This window comes from Sus scrofa, chromosome 12 (assembly GCF_000003025.6).
Source record: "Sus scrofa isolate TJ Tabasco breed Duroc chromosome 12, Sscrofa11.1, whole genome shotgun sequence".
Classification (NCBI taxonomy): Eukaryota; Metazoa; Chordata; class Mammalia; order Artiodactyla; family Suidae; genus Sus; species Sus scrofa.
In genome coordinates, this window is record NC_010454.4 from 3,539,332 (window position 1) to 3,555,351 (window position 16,020).

At 58.7% G+C, this 16,020-nt stretch overlaps 1 protein-coding gene across 1 annotated transcript in view; it reads left to right on the forward strand.

Moving 5' to 3' along the window:
- The window catches only part of DNAH17 (dynein axonemal heavy chain 17), a 105,160-nt gene that overhangs the window by 54,166 nt on the left and 34,974 nt on the right, over positions 1-16,020 (forward strand). Inside the window, 11 exon segments of the mRNA XM_021066525.1 lie at positions 2,932-3,194; positions 3,197-3,213; positions 3,307-3,480; positions 3,704-3,911; positions 4,273-4,438; positions 6,865-6,967; positions 7,840-7,987; positions 8,363-8,454; positions 13,475-13,636; positions 14,080-14,244; positions 14,373-14,564. Coding sequence (XP_020922184.1) covers positions 2,932-3,194; positions 3,197-3,213; positions 3,307-3,480; positions 3,704-3,911; positions 4,273-4,438; positions 6,865-6,967; positions 7,840-7,987; positions 8,363-8,454; positions 13,475-13,636; positions 14,080-14,244; positions 14,373-14,564 — 1,690 coding nt within the window.

A 16,020-nucleotide genomic window follows, 5' to 3' on the forward strand; every position in this document is an offset into this window, starting at 1 on the left:
GAGCGGAACCCTCAGGGCAACATTCCAGGACAGGGGATGCCCCCGGGCTGTCTTCATTCAGCCGGAGCTTTCTGCACACCTACTGTGTGTCTGGCCCTAGGATATTCCACACGGGGAACCGGATTCCCAGGAGGGACATGGAGAGTGAACATCTCTTGCTCTTTGAGGCAGAGGGGTCCTTAACGGATTCCAGAAGGAACAGCCCCAGAGGCAGTGGGAAACCAGGCAGGGGGCATCCCACACGCCCAGGGAGGAGAAAGCTTCAAGAGGGAGGCGGGGCTGAGAGGGTCAGGGAGCCAAGGACAGGAAGTTGCCCCTGGAGTTGGCAGCTGGGAACTCACCGTTAACTCAGGAAGGACAGCTTCCCGGCACGACAGGGGCAGAAGCCAGATGGTAGTTTGTGAAGGAAGAACAGGGAGGAGGCTCTCGAAGTTCAAGTCTTCCTGGAAATGAGTCTTGTAGCAGCTGGGGTGCAGGTATGGGTGTCTCCAGGCGCAGGCAGATGTGCTGGTGGCAGGAGAGGAGGAGGCGGAGAGAAGTGAGACCGTCTCCCGACGCAGCAAGGCCAGGGCTGGAGGGCTACCCAAGCATAGTGGCCCCGCAGGGACAGCACCGGAGCTGGCCTGACCCACAGGGGATCGCCTTCATCCCCCTTAGGGCTGCCGTGACAGAGGACCACACACTGGGCAGCTTTGTATAGTGGAAGTTTATTCTTTCTCGGTTCTGGAGGCCAGACGTCTGAAAGCAGGTGTTGGGAGGGTGAGGGGAATGTCTTCGGGGCCCCTCTCCCGGTTCTGGTTGTAGACACATCCCCCCATCACACGCCGCCCAAGTCCCACGTGGTCCTCCCTCTGCGTGCGCCTGTGTCCTAGTTTCCCTCTTCGAAGGACCGGGGTTGGATCAGGGCCCACCGTCACCCAGGATGATCTCATCGTGAGGTCCCTGCTGCGGTTGCATCTGCAGAGACCCTTTGTCCAAGTAAGGCTGCCTTCCCGGGCTAAGAGTGGACGTCTCTATTGAGGGGACCCCATTCTGCCCGCGGCACATGTCTGGGAGTTTCCAGGGTGGGCAGCCGACAAGGCAAGGATCTGGACAGGAGCCACTAAGACACAGGGAGTTCCCATCATGGCTCAGCAGTAATGAACCCGACTAGTATCCATGAGGATGCAGGGTTAATCCCTGGCCTTGCTCAGTGGGTTAAGGATCCGGTGTTGCCATGAGCTGTGGTGTGTGTAGGTCACAGATGCAGCTCAAATCTGGCGTTGCTGTGGCTGTAGTGTAGGCCGGCAGCTATAGCTCCGATTCGACCCCTATCCTGGAAACCTCCATATGCCGTGGGTGTGGCCCTAAAAAGACCAAAAAAAAAAAGACACAGACAGGAAGACAACAGAGTGGCAGGGCCCCCAGGGGGCACCCAGTTGGGCGGGGGGCAGAAGAGCAGCACGGAGGGCAAAGGCGGGAACTGGAGGTGCCTGTCTGCCAGGAGTGGTTCTTGGGGCTCCAGAGGGGTGACTGAGAGCGTGAGCAGCTCCCTGGGGACCAGGAGGAGACCCAGGTTTTGCTGGAGAGGCTGCACGCTGGCCCAGAAGACCCCAGAGAAAAAGAGTAGCCCTCTAGCAGGGACAGCAGTGACTCAAGGCGGGTGTGGCCGAGCCCCTCTGGGTAAGGAAGTGCTCCTGAGGTGCCTCTGTGGCCCCTTGGGCAGGGAAGGGCCTCCTGGTGTGTGGGCCTCGGATCAAAGCCCACACACACATTTGCATGCACTAAATGTCTCTAACAAGGCAAAATTTTAAATTTGACATTTAGGCCTTCAAGATGGCAGATGCAGCAGTCTCTGTACAGGTCTGCAGACTGGTCTGCCTTCTGAAGGCCAACTGTGTTTGCAATTCCGTTCGTAACTGCACTGCGTTTGCTTGCAGATGTAGGCTATTGAAAGGTTTGCTCTGGTCTCCAGATAACCCAGGTGCAGTGGGGCAGAGGTTTTAGCTCTCAGCTCTGTTCTGGTGGGGATGCAGGAGGAAGCAGAGCTTCCAGAACACAAGCTCACTCACAGAAAGCCGCGTCTGCCAGGGCCACGGCTGGCATGCAAGCTTCGCGGGGGAACACGAGCTTCCTGCTTATGCTCCGGGCATCCTGGAAATGACAGCTCACTGAGCTCATCGCCACCAGGGAGCTGGACGCTCTTTATGCTTTGAGTAGGCACTTAGTCTTTGAGCTTTAAAAATATCAGCCGAGGTAGAGTCCTTTGAAATGGGAGCTATTATCATCACTCCCTTTTGTGGATGAGAAACCTGAGACCCAGACGCATTGAGGAATTTGCCCGAGGCTATGGCTGGCCACGCAAGAGCCCATTCAAGCCAGGAGTAGGGCTCTAGAATCCACACCCTTCATGCCACCTCTGCGTAGCCCTCTCCAGATGTGTGTGTGTACCAAGTAGCCCCACGCAGCTCCTCAGCAGTGCCTGTGGTTTGGGTTTAGACTCTTGCACTAAATATGTCAGTTGCCTAATTCATCAAACGTGCTTCAGGCATGGCTGGATCCAGGAGCGCAGCTGATCCAATGATGTGTCCCTGCTCCTCTCCTTTTGTTTCTTTTTTCTTCCCTCCCCATCTATCCTCTCTCTCTCTCCTCGACGATGTTACAGAGCCTTTTTCTCCTCCTCTCCCCACTCCTCTTTCTCTCATATCCAGCTCTACTGTCCTTCGTATTAGCTGCATTTGGGGATCGGAAGCATGGCTCCCAGTTGTTCTAGGTCAACGGCACCCCACAGCTAGAATCCCGGGGGAACGGGGCACCCTCATCAGACCCCCTCAAGGTCCGGGACCAGGCAGCAGCTCCAGCATCACGTGGAGGCGTTCACCAAGGGGAGGGTCTCTGGGGGGCCCCCAACGCGGTGGCTGCGGTCCCCCAGCGCCTCCCGGTCTTCCCCAGGGTGGTGAGCAGCTGGATCGAGAGGCGCCAGGTGCAGTCGGAAAAGGCCAACCTCACGATCCTCTTTGACAAGTACTTGCCCACCTGCCTGGACAAGCTTCGCTTGGGGTTTAAGAAGATCACGCCGGTGCCCGAGATCACGGTGGTCCAGACGGTCCTGTACCTGCTGGAGTGCCTGCTCACTGAGAAGAACGCGCCGCCCGACTCGGCCAAGGAGCTGTACGAGCTCTACTTCGTGTTCGCCTGCCTCTGGGCCTTCGGGGGGCCATGTTCCAGGACCAGGTGAGCATCCGCCCCGCAGGCCCCCGCCCCCCCTGCCGCCGTCTCCCCGCCTCCCTCAGCTGGGCCTGCGGGGCTGCGCTTGTCTTCTCGCAGCTGGTAGACTATCGCGTGGAGTTCAGCAAGTGGTGGGTCAACGAGTTTAAAACCATCAAGTTCCCCTCGCAAGGGACGGTCTTTGACTATTACATTGACCCCGACACCAAGAAGTTCCTGCCCTGGACGGACAGAGTGCCCAGCTTTGAGCTGGACCCCGACGTCCCGCTGCAGGTAAGCGCCCCAGGGGGTGCCGCCTGAGGACGATTGAGTAGCAGGGCTCAGGGTCCCAGCCCACGCGGCGCCGGTTCGCCCCGTCTCACACGGCCGTCCACACTGGGACCTCGTGGGTAAAAGGGGGTGGAGGGAACGATCCAGCTGGCCCGCTGGTCGGAAAGTGGGACCTGAGGGAGGGGGCGTCCGGGGCCCCGCCTCCTCCCTCCTCCTGCCCCCCCAGGCCTCCCTGGTGCACACCACGGAAACGGTCCGTATCCGCTACTTCCTGGACCTGCTCATGGAGAAGTCGCGGCCGGTGATGCTGGTGGGGAACGCGGGGACGGGCAAGTCGGTGTTGATGGGGGACAAGCTGGACAGCCTGAGCACGGACGAGTACTTGGTGCAGGCCGTGCCCTTCAACTTCTACACGACCTCGGCCATGCTGCAGGGTGAGGGGCGGGGGCTGGGAGCGGGGGCAGGGTGAGGGGGCGGGGGCTGGGGTACTGGGGCGTGGGAGCAAGGGTGTGGGGGCGCTGGGAGCAGGGGTGCAGGTTAAGGGGGTCAGGAGCTGGGAACGGGTGTGGGGGTACTGGGAGCGGGTGCAGGGGGGCTGAGAATAGGGGTGAGGGTGCCCCGGCGTTGACAGGGCACAAGCTTCCTGCCCCGCCCCCCGACCTGGGACCCGGATGCCCACTGCTCCCTCCTTCACCCCCGGGGCGGGTGGAACCCAGTGCCCCCAGGGCCACTCCCTGGGCCGCTGACTGTGGGGTCTCCCGGGCACCGCCACGGCCACCTCGCTCCCTTTTCTAGGGGTTCTTGAGAAGCCGCTGGAGAAGAAATCTGGGCGGAATTACGGGCCCCCAGGCACCAAGAAGCTCGTCTACTTCCTTGATGACATGAACATGCCTGAGGTGGACAAGTATGGGACGGTGGCCCCGCACACCCTCATCCGGCAGCATATGGACCACGGGCACTGGTGAGGGGGTGGCCTGGGAGGGTGCAGGGCCGTGACGGGACCACACGGATGGGGGCACAGGCCTGGGGATCAGGGTCTCCTCCCCGCATCCACTGCTGACGGCCCTGGCCTGGAGCTTCCGTGGAGCGGGCACAGATGGGTCCCTCCCCCATCGAGGTGTCCTTCTGGCGGAGGAGACAGAGGGGTGCCGTTCCGGGGGAGGGTCTGGAACCACGGGTCCGGCCGTGGAACCTGGAGGGAGAGCATCGGGCAAAGCAGACGCCACGTGCAGAGGGAGCGTGGCCCGTGGAGCGACCAGGGGGCCCAGCATGGCTGGAGCGTGAGAGCGGGCGGGGGGGGGGTACCCAGGGAGGGCAGCTGGACCCCCGGACAGAAGATGCTTTCTCTCAAGGGCCATGGAAAGCCAAGGGCACGTGTTTACGGTAGCAGTTTGGAAAGATGAGACTGTCCAGTGTCTTTTGAAAGACAGGTGTCAGGATGGCCCGGCACGTGGCCCAGGCCACCCAGGGGGTTTTGAGACCAAGGAAGCCTGAGCAATCTCATCAGAAGTCTCTGGGTGTGTGGAGCCTACCCCTTACATGAGAGACAGTTGCCTGCCAGAGGTCACAGCCCAGACGCGCTGGAGGTCAAGCCAACACCTGGCTCCGTGGCCGGCCTCGCCCAGCAAGGACAGCAGTGAAGCGACGGGGGCTTGGGGCTGTGATGTTGGGGGTGAGGGCTCCCTGGGGAGGCAGCAGAGCGGGGGCCCTGCGGGAGCGCCGCATCTGTGGGGATGTGACAGTGCTGTGGGATGGCCAGGGCCGGGGGCAGGTTGGGGCAGGAGGCCGGAGGGGAAGGCGGAGGGAGGTGGTGAGAGCCGCCCGCACCCCTCCCACCCCCCTCCCAGCCCTCCTCCTCCCTGCGCCCTGGTTCCACACCCTCCAAACGGGTTCGCCCGGACATACGTTCTTGCAAAAGGTACAAATCTAGGATGTTTGATACTCTTTTCCTTGAGAGGCCCCTCAGCGCTGTGAAGCTCCAGCCCCGGGTCCTGGAGTGTGTCCTGAGAATCTTGTTTTTGTTTTTGCTTTCTTTCTAGGGCCACACCCTCGGCATATGGAGGTTCCCAGGCTAGAGGTCGAATCAGAGCTGCAGCTGCCGGCCTACACCACAGCCACAGCAACGCAGGGTCCGAGCCACACCTGCAACCTACACCACAGCTCACGGCCACACCAGATCCTTCACCCACTGAGCGAGGCCAGGGATCGAACCCACAACTTCATGGTTCCTAGTTGGATTCGTTTCCGCTGAGCTACGACAGTTTGGAACGCCTGTTCTGAGGATCTTGAGGAGAGGGCGGCGTGGTCAGATGTGGGAGCTCCCACTAGAACATCGGGTCCAGGGGCCCCACAACCAGCAGCTCTGTCAGCAAGTGCAGAACCACCCAGAACACACCCTCCCGGCCTCCGCCCGGCGCGGTGCAGACCCACAGGCAAAGGAGGAACTTCGATGGCAGTGGGAGAAAGCGCCCCCACCCCCCGGGAGGGGAGAGGCGTGGCCGGGCGTCTCGCCCTCGGTTCAAAAGCACCGAGCAGGAGGTGAAACTGATTGCTTTGAGCTCCCTGAAGATTGAGGAAGATTGTTACCCAGAGGCGCCGGTGACAAGCCTGCCATGAGCTAGCAGGGCGGGAGACGGCGCTTAGCTCGCGATGTCCGACACTGGCAGTGGTTGACATACGGGGTGCCGAGAGCCCCCCCACATCAACAAGGGCAGGCACCAACTCCCAGCGGAAACCAAACCCCACCGAAGGGAGGGTGGGGGTGGGGGACCCAGAGGGTGGAAAGCACAGGCCAAGAGGCACAGGCTCTTTGCAGCCTCTGAGCTGGGAGCTCGTCGCTGCTCTGGCACCAAGGAAACCGTTCAGCCTCTTGGGTCGGCATCACCTCCTTGCTGCGTCATCAGAGCCATAAGGCAGCTGGCCTCGAACACCTTGGCAACACTCGCCGTGTTCCAGTGCCCTTCTAAGTGGCTTCCCCGTGTCAGCTCAAGCCGTGCTCGTAGTGACCCGTGGCACAGACAAGGATACTGAGCCCCGTCGCTCCCAAGTGGAGAGCCGGCGCACACACCCAGACCTGCACGCTGAGCCACTCTCTTGCCTCCGTTTCAAAGGTTTTCTTGAGAGCATGAAGTGCCATTTCACCTGTAATTAATATTCCTGGCGGTCCTCTGGTTTGGGGCTGCACCCGCAGCATGTGCACAAATTCCCAGGCCAGGGATGGAACCTGCGCCACAGCAGTGACAACACTGGCTTCTTAACCCCCTGAGCTACCAGGGAACTCGCAAAGTTCTTTTTTTTTTAACCACATGCAAGGCATTCCCTGGGGAGCTGCGGTGGCTCACCGCGGGCGGCCGGGTGTTCGGGTGTTACACTGTCTTCCTCCTGCAGGTATGACAGGCAGAAGCTCACCCTGAGGGACGTCCACAACTGTCAGTATGTGGCGTGCATGAACCCCACTTCTGGGTCCTTCACCATCGACCCCAGACTTCAGGTAGGCAGCAGCCCCACCCGCCTCGGTCAGAGTTGGAGGTTCACTCTGGCAAATGCAAACGAAAGCATTGATTTGGGGAGTTCTCGTGGCGGCGCAGCAGAAGCGAATCCGACTGGTATCCATGAGGATGTGGGTTCCATCTCTGGTCTTGCTTAAGTGGGTCAGGGATCTGGCGCTGCTGTGGCTGTGGTGTAGGCTGGCAACTCTGATTTGACCCCTAGCCTGGGAACCTCCATATGCCATGGGTGTGGCCCCGCAAAGCCAAGAAAGAAAGACAGAGTTTGGGGGTGGGGGGCTCTGGGTGACATCCCCTGGAGAACACCCCAGTCTTCTGAGATTGGGGTGTTGAGCCCCCTCGGGCTGCCAGAGTTCGCGAATAAAAACTCAGGTGCCTGATCAACCCCGCATTTCAGATGCATAACAAATACGTCCCACGCGATGTTTGGGACACACTTACAATAAAATTGAAAAAAAAAAAGAAAAAATGAGACGCTGCCTGAATGAAACTCAGATGTGACAGGACGTCCTGTACCATGTCGGCCACCAGGGCAGGACCTCGGCTCTGAAGCATCTGATCTGATGGACCTGGATGTAAACCCAGGCCTGGGCTAGGAGATGCTCTTTGGCTTCTGCCCAACCTTTTCTTGAGCGTGATGTCAATTTGGCTGTTTAAGATGTCATTGATATTTAAGGGATTTGACCTCACCCAAGGTGTGGGGGGGCGCGGGGGGGTGAGGTGTCCATTCCGACCCCACCCACAGGACATTAGGCCCTGAGGACCGTCTGCTCCCCAAGAAGGCAGCTCCCCCCGCCCCCGCCCCAGACTGATCCCCAGGAGCTGCCTGACGAGGGTCTTTGCTTACTGCGGCCAGCGCCACTTCTGCGTGTTTGCGGTGAGCTTCCCGGGCCAGGAGGCGCTCGTGACCATCTACAGCAGCATCCTGGCCCAGCACCTGGCCCTTCGGTCGGCCTCCATGGCGGTCCAGAGGATGAGCAGCCAGCTGGTGGCCTCCGCCCTGGGTAAGCCAGCCCGCCTCGCCCCCTCGCCTGTCAGGAAGACTCACTGCTTCAGGGGGCTGATGGCGGCTTCGTATCTGGTGAATGTTTTATTTATGCTCTCAAATCAATATTCTTTCAACGAGGCTGTGTGTCAGCAGGAGGTACAGTGAAATCCAGGTGCTCGAGGGGGAGGCAGAGCCTAGGAATCTGAGTACACGAAACAATGTGCACATCAGCGGAGCCGTCAACTCCCCACCCCCCGCCCTAGCTGCGCAGATTTCTCACTGAAATTGTCACCGTCTCACAGTCCATTTGCTTTAGAAACTATAGCTTAAGCTGTGCACTTCCTGAGGCCATTAAGAGCACCCAAGAATCGATGTGTCTTTCCTGTAACAGCCCTGCACCAGAAAGTCACGGCGACGTTTCTTCCCACGGCCATCAAGTTTCATTATGTCTTCAACCTCAGGGACCTCTCCAATATTTTCCAGGTACCGCTCTTTCAGCGCTGTGTCATCCCACCCCCTGGCCAAGGCCGGATGCTCAGGTGCGCTCCTCCTCTGCCGATCTCAGGAGAGAAAGCAGAGTGATCTCGGGCCTGGCGACAGTGATGATGGGGATGGGATGTGAGATGGGGATGGGATGTGATGATGGGGATGGGATGTGATGATGGGGGTGGGGTGTGATGATGGGGATGGGGACAGTGATGATGGGGATGGGACAGTGATGATGGGGATGGGATGTGATGATGGGGGTGGGATGTGATGATGGGGATGGGACAGTGATGATGGGGATGGGATGTGATGATGGGGGTGGGATGTGATGATGGGGATGGGACAGTGATGGTGGGGATGGGATGTGATGATGGGGGTGGGATGTGATGATGGGGATGGGACAGTGATTATGGGGATGGGATGTGATGATGGGGGTGGGATGTGATGATGGGGATGGGGACAGTGATGATGGGGATGGGACAGTGATGATGGGGATGGGATGTGATGATGGGGATGGGACAGTGATGATGGGGATGGGATGTGATGATGGGGGTGGGATGTGATGATGGGGATGGGATGTGAGATGGGGATGGGATGTGATGATGGGGATGGGATGTGATGATGGGAGTGGGATGTGATGATGGGGATGGGGACAGTGATGATGGGGATGGGACAGTGATGATGGGGATGGGATGTGATGATGGGGGTGGGATGTGATGATGGGGATGGGGACAGTGATGATGGGGATGGGATGTGATGATGGGGGTGGGAGGTGATGATGGGGATGGGACAGTGATGATGGGGATGGGATGTGATGATGGGGATGGGATGTGATGATGGGGGTGGGACAGTGATGATGGGGATGGGACAGTGATGATGGGGGTGGGATGTGATGATGGGGGTGGGATGTGATGATGGGGGTGGGATGTGATGATGGGGATGGGATGTGATGATGGGGATGGGATGTGATGATGGGGATGGGATGTGATGATGGGGATGGGACAGTGATGATGGGGATGGGATGTGATGATGGGGATGGGATGTGATGATGGGGATGGGATGTGATGATGGGGATGGGATGTGATGATGGGGATGGGATGTGATGATGGGGATGGGATGTGATGATGGGGATGGGACAGTGATGATGGGGATGGGATGTGATGATGGGGATGGGATGTGATGATGGGGATGGGATGTGATGATGGGGATGGGATGTGATGATGGGGATGGGACAGTGATGATGGGGATGGGATGTGATGATGGGGATGGGGACAGTGATGATGGGGATGGGATGTGATGATGGGGATGGGATGTGATGATGGGGATGGGACAGTGATGATGGGGATGGGATGTGATGATGGGGATGGGATGTGATGATGGGGGTGGGATGTGATGATGGGGATGGGACAGTGATGATGGGGATGGGATGTGATGATGGGGGTGGGATGTGATGATGGGGATGGGGACAGTGATGATGGGGATGGGACAGTGATGATGGGGATGGGATGTGATGATGGGGATGGGATGTGATGATGGGGATGGGATGTGATGATGGGGATGGGACAGTGATGATGGGGATGGGATGTGATGATGGGGATGGGACAGTGATGATGGGGATGGGATGTGATGATGGGGATGGGGACAGTGATGATGGGGATGGGACGGTGATGATGGGGATGGGATGTGATGATGGGGATGGGATGTGATGATGGGGATGGGATGTGATGATGGGGGTGGGATGTGATGATGGGGATGGGACAGTGATGATGGGGGTGGGATGTGATGATGGGGGTGGGATGTGATGATGGGGGTGGGATGTGATGATGGGGATGGGATGTGATGATGGGGATGGGATGTGATGATGGGGATGGGATGTGATGATGGGGATGGGATGTGATGATGGGGATGGGATGGATGATGATGGGACAGTGATGATGGGGATGGGATGTGATGATGGGGATGGGATGTGATGATGGGGATGGGACAGTGATGATGGGGATGGGATGTGATGATGGGGATGGGATGTGATGATGGGGATGGGATGTGATGATGGGGATGGGATGTGATGATGGGGATGGGACAGTGATGATGGGGATGGGATGTGATGATGGGGATGGGATGTGATGATGGGGATGGGATGTGATGATGGGGGTGGGATGTGATGATGGGGATGGGACAGTGATGATGGGGATGGGATGTGATGATGGGGGTGGGATGTGATGATGGGGATGGGACAGTGATGATGGGGATGGGATGTGATGATGGGGGTGGGATGTGATGATGGGGATGGGACAGTGATGATGGGGATGGGATGTGATGATGGGGGTGGGATGTGATGATGGGGATGGGGACAGTGATGATGGGGATGGGACAGTGATGATGGGGATGGGATGTGATGATGGGGATGGGATGTGATGATGGGGATGGGATGTGATGATGGGGATGGGACAGTGATGATGGGGATGGGATGTGATGATGGGGGTGGGATGTGATGATGGGGATGGGACAGTGATGATGGGGATGGGATGTGATGATGGGGATGGGATGTGATGATGGGGATGGGAACAGTGATGATGGGGATGGGACGGTGATGATGGGGATGGGATGTGATGATGGGGATGGGATGTGATGATGGGGATGGGATGTGATGATGGGGGTGGGATGTGATGATGGGGGTGGGATGTGATGATGGGGATGGGAGGTGATGATGGGGATGGGATGTGATGATGGGGGTGGGATGTGATGATGGGGGTGGGATGTGATGATGGGGATGGGAACAGTGATGATGGGGATGGGACGGTGATGATGGGTATGGGATGTGATGATGGGGATGGGAACAGTGATGATGGGGATGGGACGGTGATGATGGGGTGGGATGTGATGATGGGGGTGGGATGTGATGATGGGGGTGGGACAGTGATGATGGGGATGGGACAGTGATGATGGGGATGGGACAGTGATGATGGGGATGGGATGTGATGATGGGGGTGGGATGTGATGATGGGGATGGGGACAGTGATGATGGGGATGGGACAGTGATGATGGGGATGGGATGTGATGATGGGGGTGGGATGTGATGATGGGGATGGGACAGTGATGATGGGGATGGGATGTGATGATGGGGGTGGGATGTGATGATGGGGATGGGACAGTGATGATGGGGATGGGATGTGATGATGGGGGTGGGATGTGATGATGGGGATGGGGACAGTGATGATGGGGATGGGACAGTGATGATGGGGATGGGATGTGATGATGGGGATGGGATGTGATGATGGGGATGGGATGTGATGATGGGGATGGGACAGTGATGATGGGGATGGGATGTGATGATGGGGGTGGGATGTGATGATGGGGATGGGACAGTGATGATGGGGATGGGATGTGATGATGGGGATGGGATGTGATGATGGGGATGGGAACAGTGATGATGGGGATGGGACGGTGATGATGGGGATGGGATGTGATGATGGGGATGGGATGTGATGATGGGGGTGGGATGTGATGATGGGGTGGGATGTGATGATGGGGATGGGAGGTGATGATGGGGATGGGATGTGATGATGGGGGTGGGATGTGATGATGGGGGTGGGATGTGATGATGGGGATGGGATGTGGTGATGGGGATGGGATGTGATGATGGGGGTGGGATGTGATGATGGGGGTGGGATGTGATGATGGGGATGGGATGTGGTGATGGGGGTGGGATGTGGTGATGGGGATGGGGACAGTGATGATGGGGATGGGACAGTGATGATGGGGATGGGATGTGATGATGGGGATGGGATGTGGTGATGGGGGTGGGATGTGGTGATGGGGATGGGATGTGATGATGGGGGTGGGATGTGATGATGGGGATGGGATGTGATGATGGGGATGGGATGTGGTGATGGGGTGGGATGTGGTGATGGGGGTGGGATGTGATGATGGGGATGGGATGTGATGATGGGGGTGGGATGTGATGATGGGGGTGGGATGTGATGATGGGGATGGGACAGTGGTGATGGGGATGGGACAGTGATGATGGGGATGGGATGTGAGATGGGGATGGGATGTGATGATGGGGATGGGATGTGGTGATGGGGATGGGATGTGGTGATGATGGGGATGGTGGTGGTGGTGGTGGGAGTGGTGGTGGTGGTGGGAATGAGGGGGAAAGGGTCGTGCCTACACGGCGGTGAGCGGGATGCTGATGGTGAAGACGATTGACTACGGTGGCAGTGATGGTGGTGGTGGTTTTCCTCGCATGTATTCACGGAACCAGGAACTGGATTTTACCACCTACATCCCCCTTTTCTCCTTCCAATAACATGAGATGTGCTCACATAGCCCCATTTCTCAGAGGGGGGCTCTGAGGCTCAGGGACATCCCGTCTCCTCCCACTGCAGGCGCCGGCTCGGACGTCAGGCCCTGGAGAGGCCCCTCCTCAACCCCACACTCTCACTGTCCCCGTTTGTGTCACTCCTGGCGCACATCACGACACGTAATTACCTTGTCATTTTGTTAGGCGGCCTCTCCCCACTGGAATGCAAACTCTGTGAAGGCGGGGTTGCTCCCGGTGTCCCTGTTCCCAGAGCCCAGAACAGGGGCCCGGAGGACGAGCACCTGTTGCGCTTGCAGGTAGCTTGGTTAGCAAACAGCCGAGCCAGGCCTGGCCCTGGGCAGGCTTACTGCAGCGCCCAAGCGCGCAGCCCCCACGTGGTGGCCTTGCATGGTGATTCCCGCCGTGATCATCCTGTACCCTCTTCGCCAGCATCCACCCCATTAGAGGGGAAGCCCTTAGCCCTGTCTGGTGAGAACCCCCGCCCCACATCTCTCAGGCCGCAGCCACCCCCTCCAGCCTCCAAGATCGGCAGGGCCTTGGCGGTCAGTGGCTTCCTTGCCCCAAGTGGTCAGTGTGCCCAGCCTAATGGGTCGCTCCCCGGGGAAGGAGCTTTTTCTTGTTTGACCGGCGTGTGGCCCTCGGCTGGCCTCCCTGACACAGCCAAGGATGCTGACCTTCCCCTGTCTGGGGCAGGGCCTCCTGTTTTCCACCACAGAGATCCTGAAAATCCCGCTGGACCTGGTCCGCCTCTGGCTGCACGAAGCCGAGCGCGTGTATGGCGACAAAATGGTGGATGAGAAGGACCAGGAGACGCTGCGCCGGGTCACCGTGGCGTCCACCAAGAAGTTCTTTGACGTGAGTCGGGCCGCCAGGTCTCCCCACTGAGCCTGAAGGTCGGGAGCCCGGGACGAGCCCGCCCCCTGCGAGGGCCACCCGCAAGGATGGGAAGGACCACGTGGGGTCCCAGAAGATGTCTCTGCGAGGGGCGCGGAGCCCTGGGAGGGTCAGGGTGTGACACCCCCTCCGCCCCCTGGGGCAGGGACAGCTCGGGTCCACGTGCCCTGCTGCCGTGTCCTGGGTATTGGTGGAGTGGCCCTTCTGGACTTTAGTTCGTTCTCAATATGACAGGGGCCCCCAGGGGATTGTGCCCAGCGGTGGCGCAGGCCCCTGGCAGCAGCGTATGGGCCCTGGCAGCGTGGGTGCTTCCTGAGGCCACGGGGGCCAGGTGCCGGGGCTGCTGGCGGTGATCTGTATGCCCACGCTGGCAACAGCAGCACCCTCTCATCTCCAATCCCTAGGAACTCGGCGACGAGCTCTTATTTGCCAGACCAAATATCTACTGCCACTTTTCTCACGGCATCGGCGATCCCAAGTACCTCCCGGTGACGGACACAGCTCAGCTGAACAAGACCCTGGTGGAGGTCCTGGACAGTTACAACGAGGTCAACGCGGTCATGAACCTGGTGAGGGGAGCGGGAGCTGGAGCCAGAGGCGGCACAGGGCAGGGTCGGGGGCGGCTTGGCGGAGACACCTCGTGGCGGGAAGCGCGTCCCCAAACGGTGAGCCGCCCAGGTCGCTCTGGTCCCGGCAGGTCCTGTTCGAGGACGCCGTGGCTCACATCTGCAGAATCAACCGCATCCTGGAGTCCCCGCGCGGCAACGCCCTGCTGGTGGGGGTGGGCGGCAGCGGCAAGCAGAGCCTCTCGCGCCTGGCCGCCTACATCAGCGCGCTGGACGTGTTCCAGATCACCCTCAAGAAAGGCTACGGGATCCCAGACCTCAAGGTGAGCCGGCCGCCCTTGGAGGGGAAGTGGAGGGGGGTGTCCCCACTCCGGTTTCCAAAACGAAGCCCCCAGCCCAGAGATGTGCAGGTCGCCTGCAGGGGCTTTATCTTAGACGGTGAAGGTCCACTCACACGACAGTGTCAGAGGGCTTTGGTGTGCGCCCCTGGTCGCCCCATGCTGCCACGTCATTCCCACTTGTCCAGATTCAGTAATTCAGAGCCCGTCCCAACTAGCTGCCTGCCCGTCTGCTCAGGGTTCTGAATTAATTGAACAAACATCAGCATCCGTAGGTCTCCCATCCCCAAGACCTGCCGCCGAGGTTTTTCTTTATTGATTTCTTTTTCCCAAAAATTGGCTCTCTCAAGGCAGCGTGTGTGGGTCAAACACGATTAGTCCAGACTTTACTGTAGGGCCTGAGATGAGAGCTGGAATTGATTTGACCACGCCATGCTGCTCCTCTCTCTCTGCCTTGGTGCCGAGGCTGCTTCTGTGGCCAGGACGATGCCAGAGCCAGGGGACTCCCACCCACCCCTCGGGGCTCCGAGGCCATCACTGGCCAGGTGGCCTTACCAGGGCAGCCTGGACCCCTGTTGGAGCCAGGGGGTCTGGGGTCTCAGCGGGAGGGGTGGTCTGTGGGCAGGGCTCCCATCCCACCTGCTGCCTCTGCTGGTCCAAGCTCAGGGCTTCCCTTCGATTTGTCTTTTAAGCCTGTTGAAACCATGCAGAATCCGTGGCCTGCTTTTTGACCCCAGTTGTACCCGTGTCAGCTCCACCTAAGGGACCTTGATGACGTTTCTCTGGAACAGAACCATCGGGAGGGGGGCTGCCACTGAAGGGCAGAAGCGAGCTGCTCGGGTGCTCGTGATGGACATTGCAAAGCCTTTCACACACTTACAGAGGCCCCCGGGTCTTACTGGAAAATTAATAGAGGAGTTCCTGTCGTGGCTCAGTGGTAGTGAACCTGACTAGTATCCCTGAGGACGCAGGTGGGATCCCTGGCCTCGCTCCATGGGTGAAGGATCCGGTGTTGCCGTGAGCTGTGGTGTAGGTCACAGACGTGGCTCAGATCCAGCATGGCTGTGGCTGTGGTGTAGGCTGGCAGCTACAGCTCCAATTCCACTCCTAGCCTGGGAACCTCCACATACTGCAGGTACAGCCCTAAAAAGCAAAAAAATAAAAAGGGGGGGGCAAAAAATTAGACGGTATAGTAGAGAGAAGCAAAAAGCAAATCGCCTAACCCCTGAAAAGTCACATTCGTGCTTTGAGAGATGTTTTGACATAACATTTACCGTTTACACATGTAAACTGACATACTTTCCAGAAACAGCAAGCTATTCATACTGCTCTGTAACCTGCTCTTTTTTTCTTTAACTGTTCCCCCTCACTTATTTTGGATTCCAGAATTACCGTGCAACTGTCTGGTCAGGTTAGTGTTTAAATCCTACTAGACACGTGA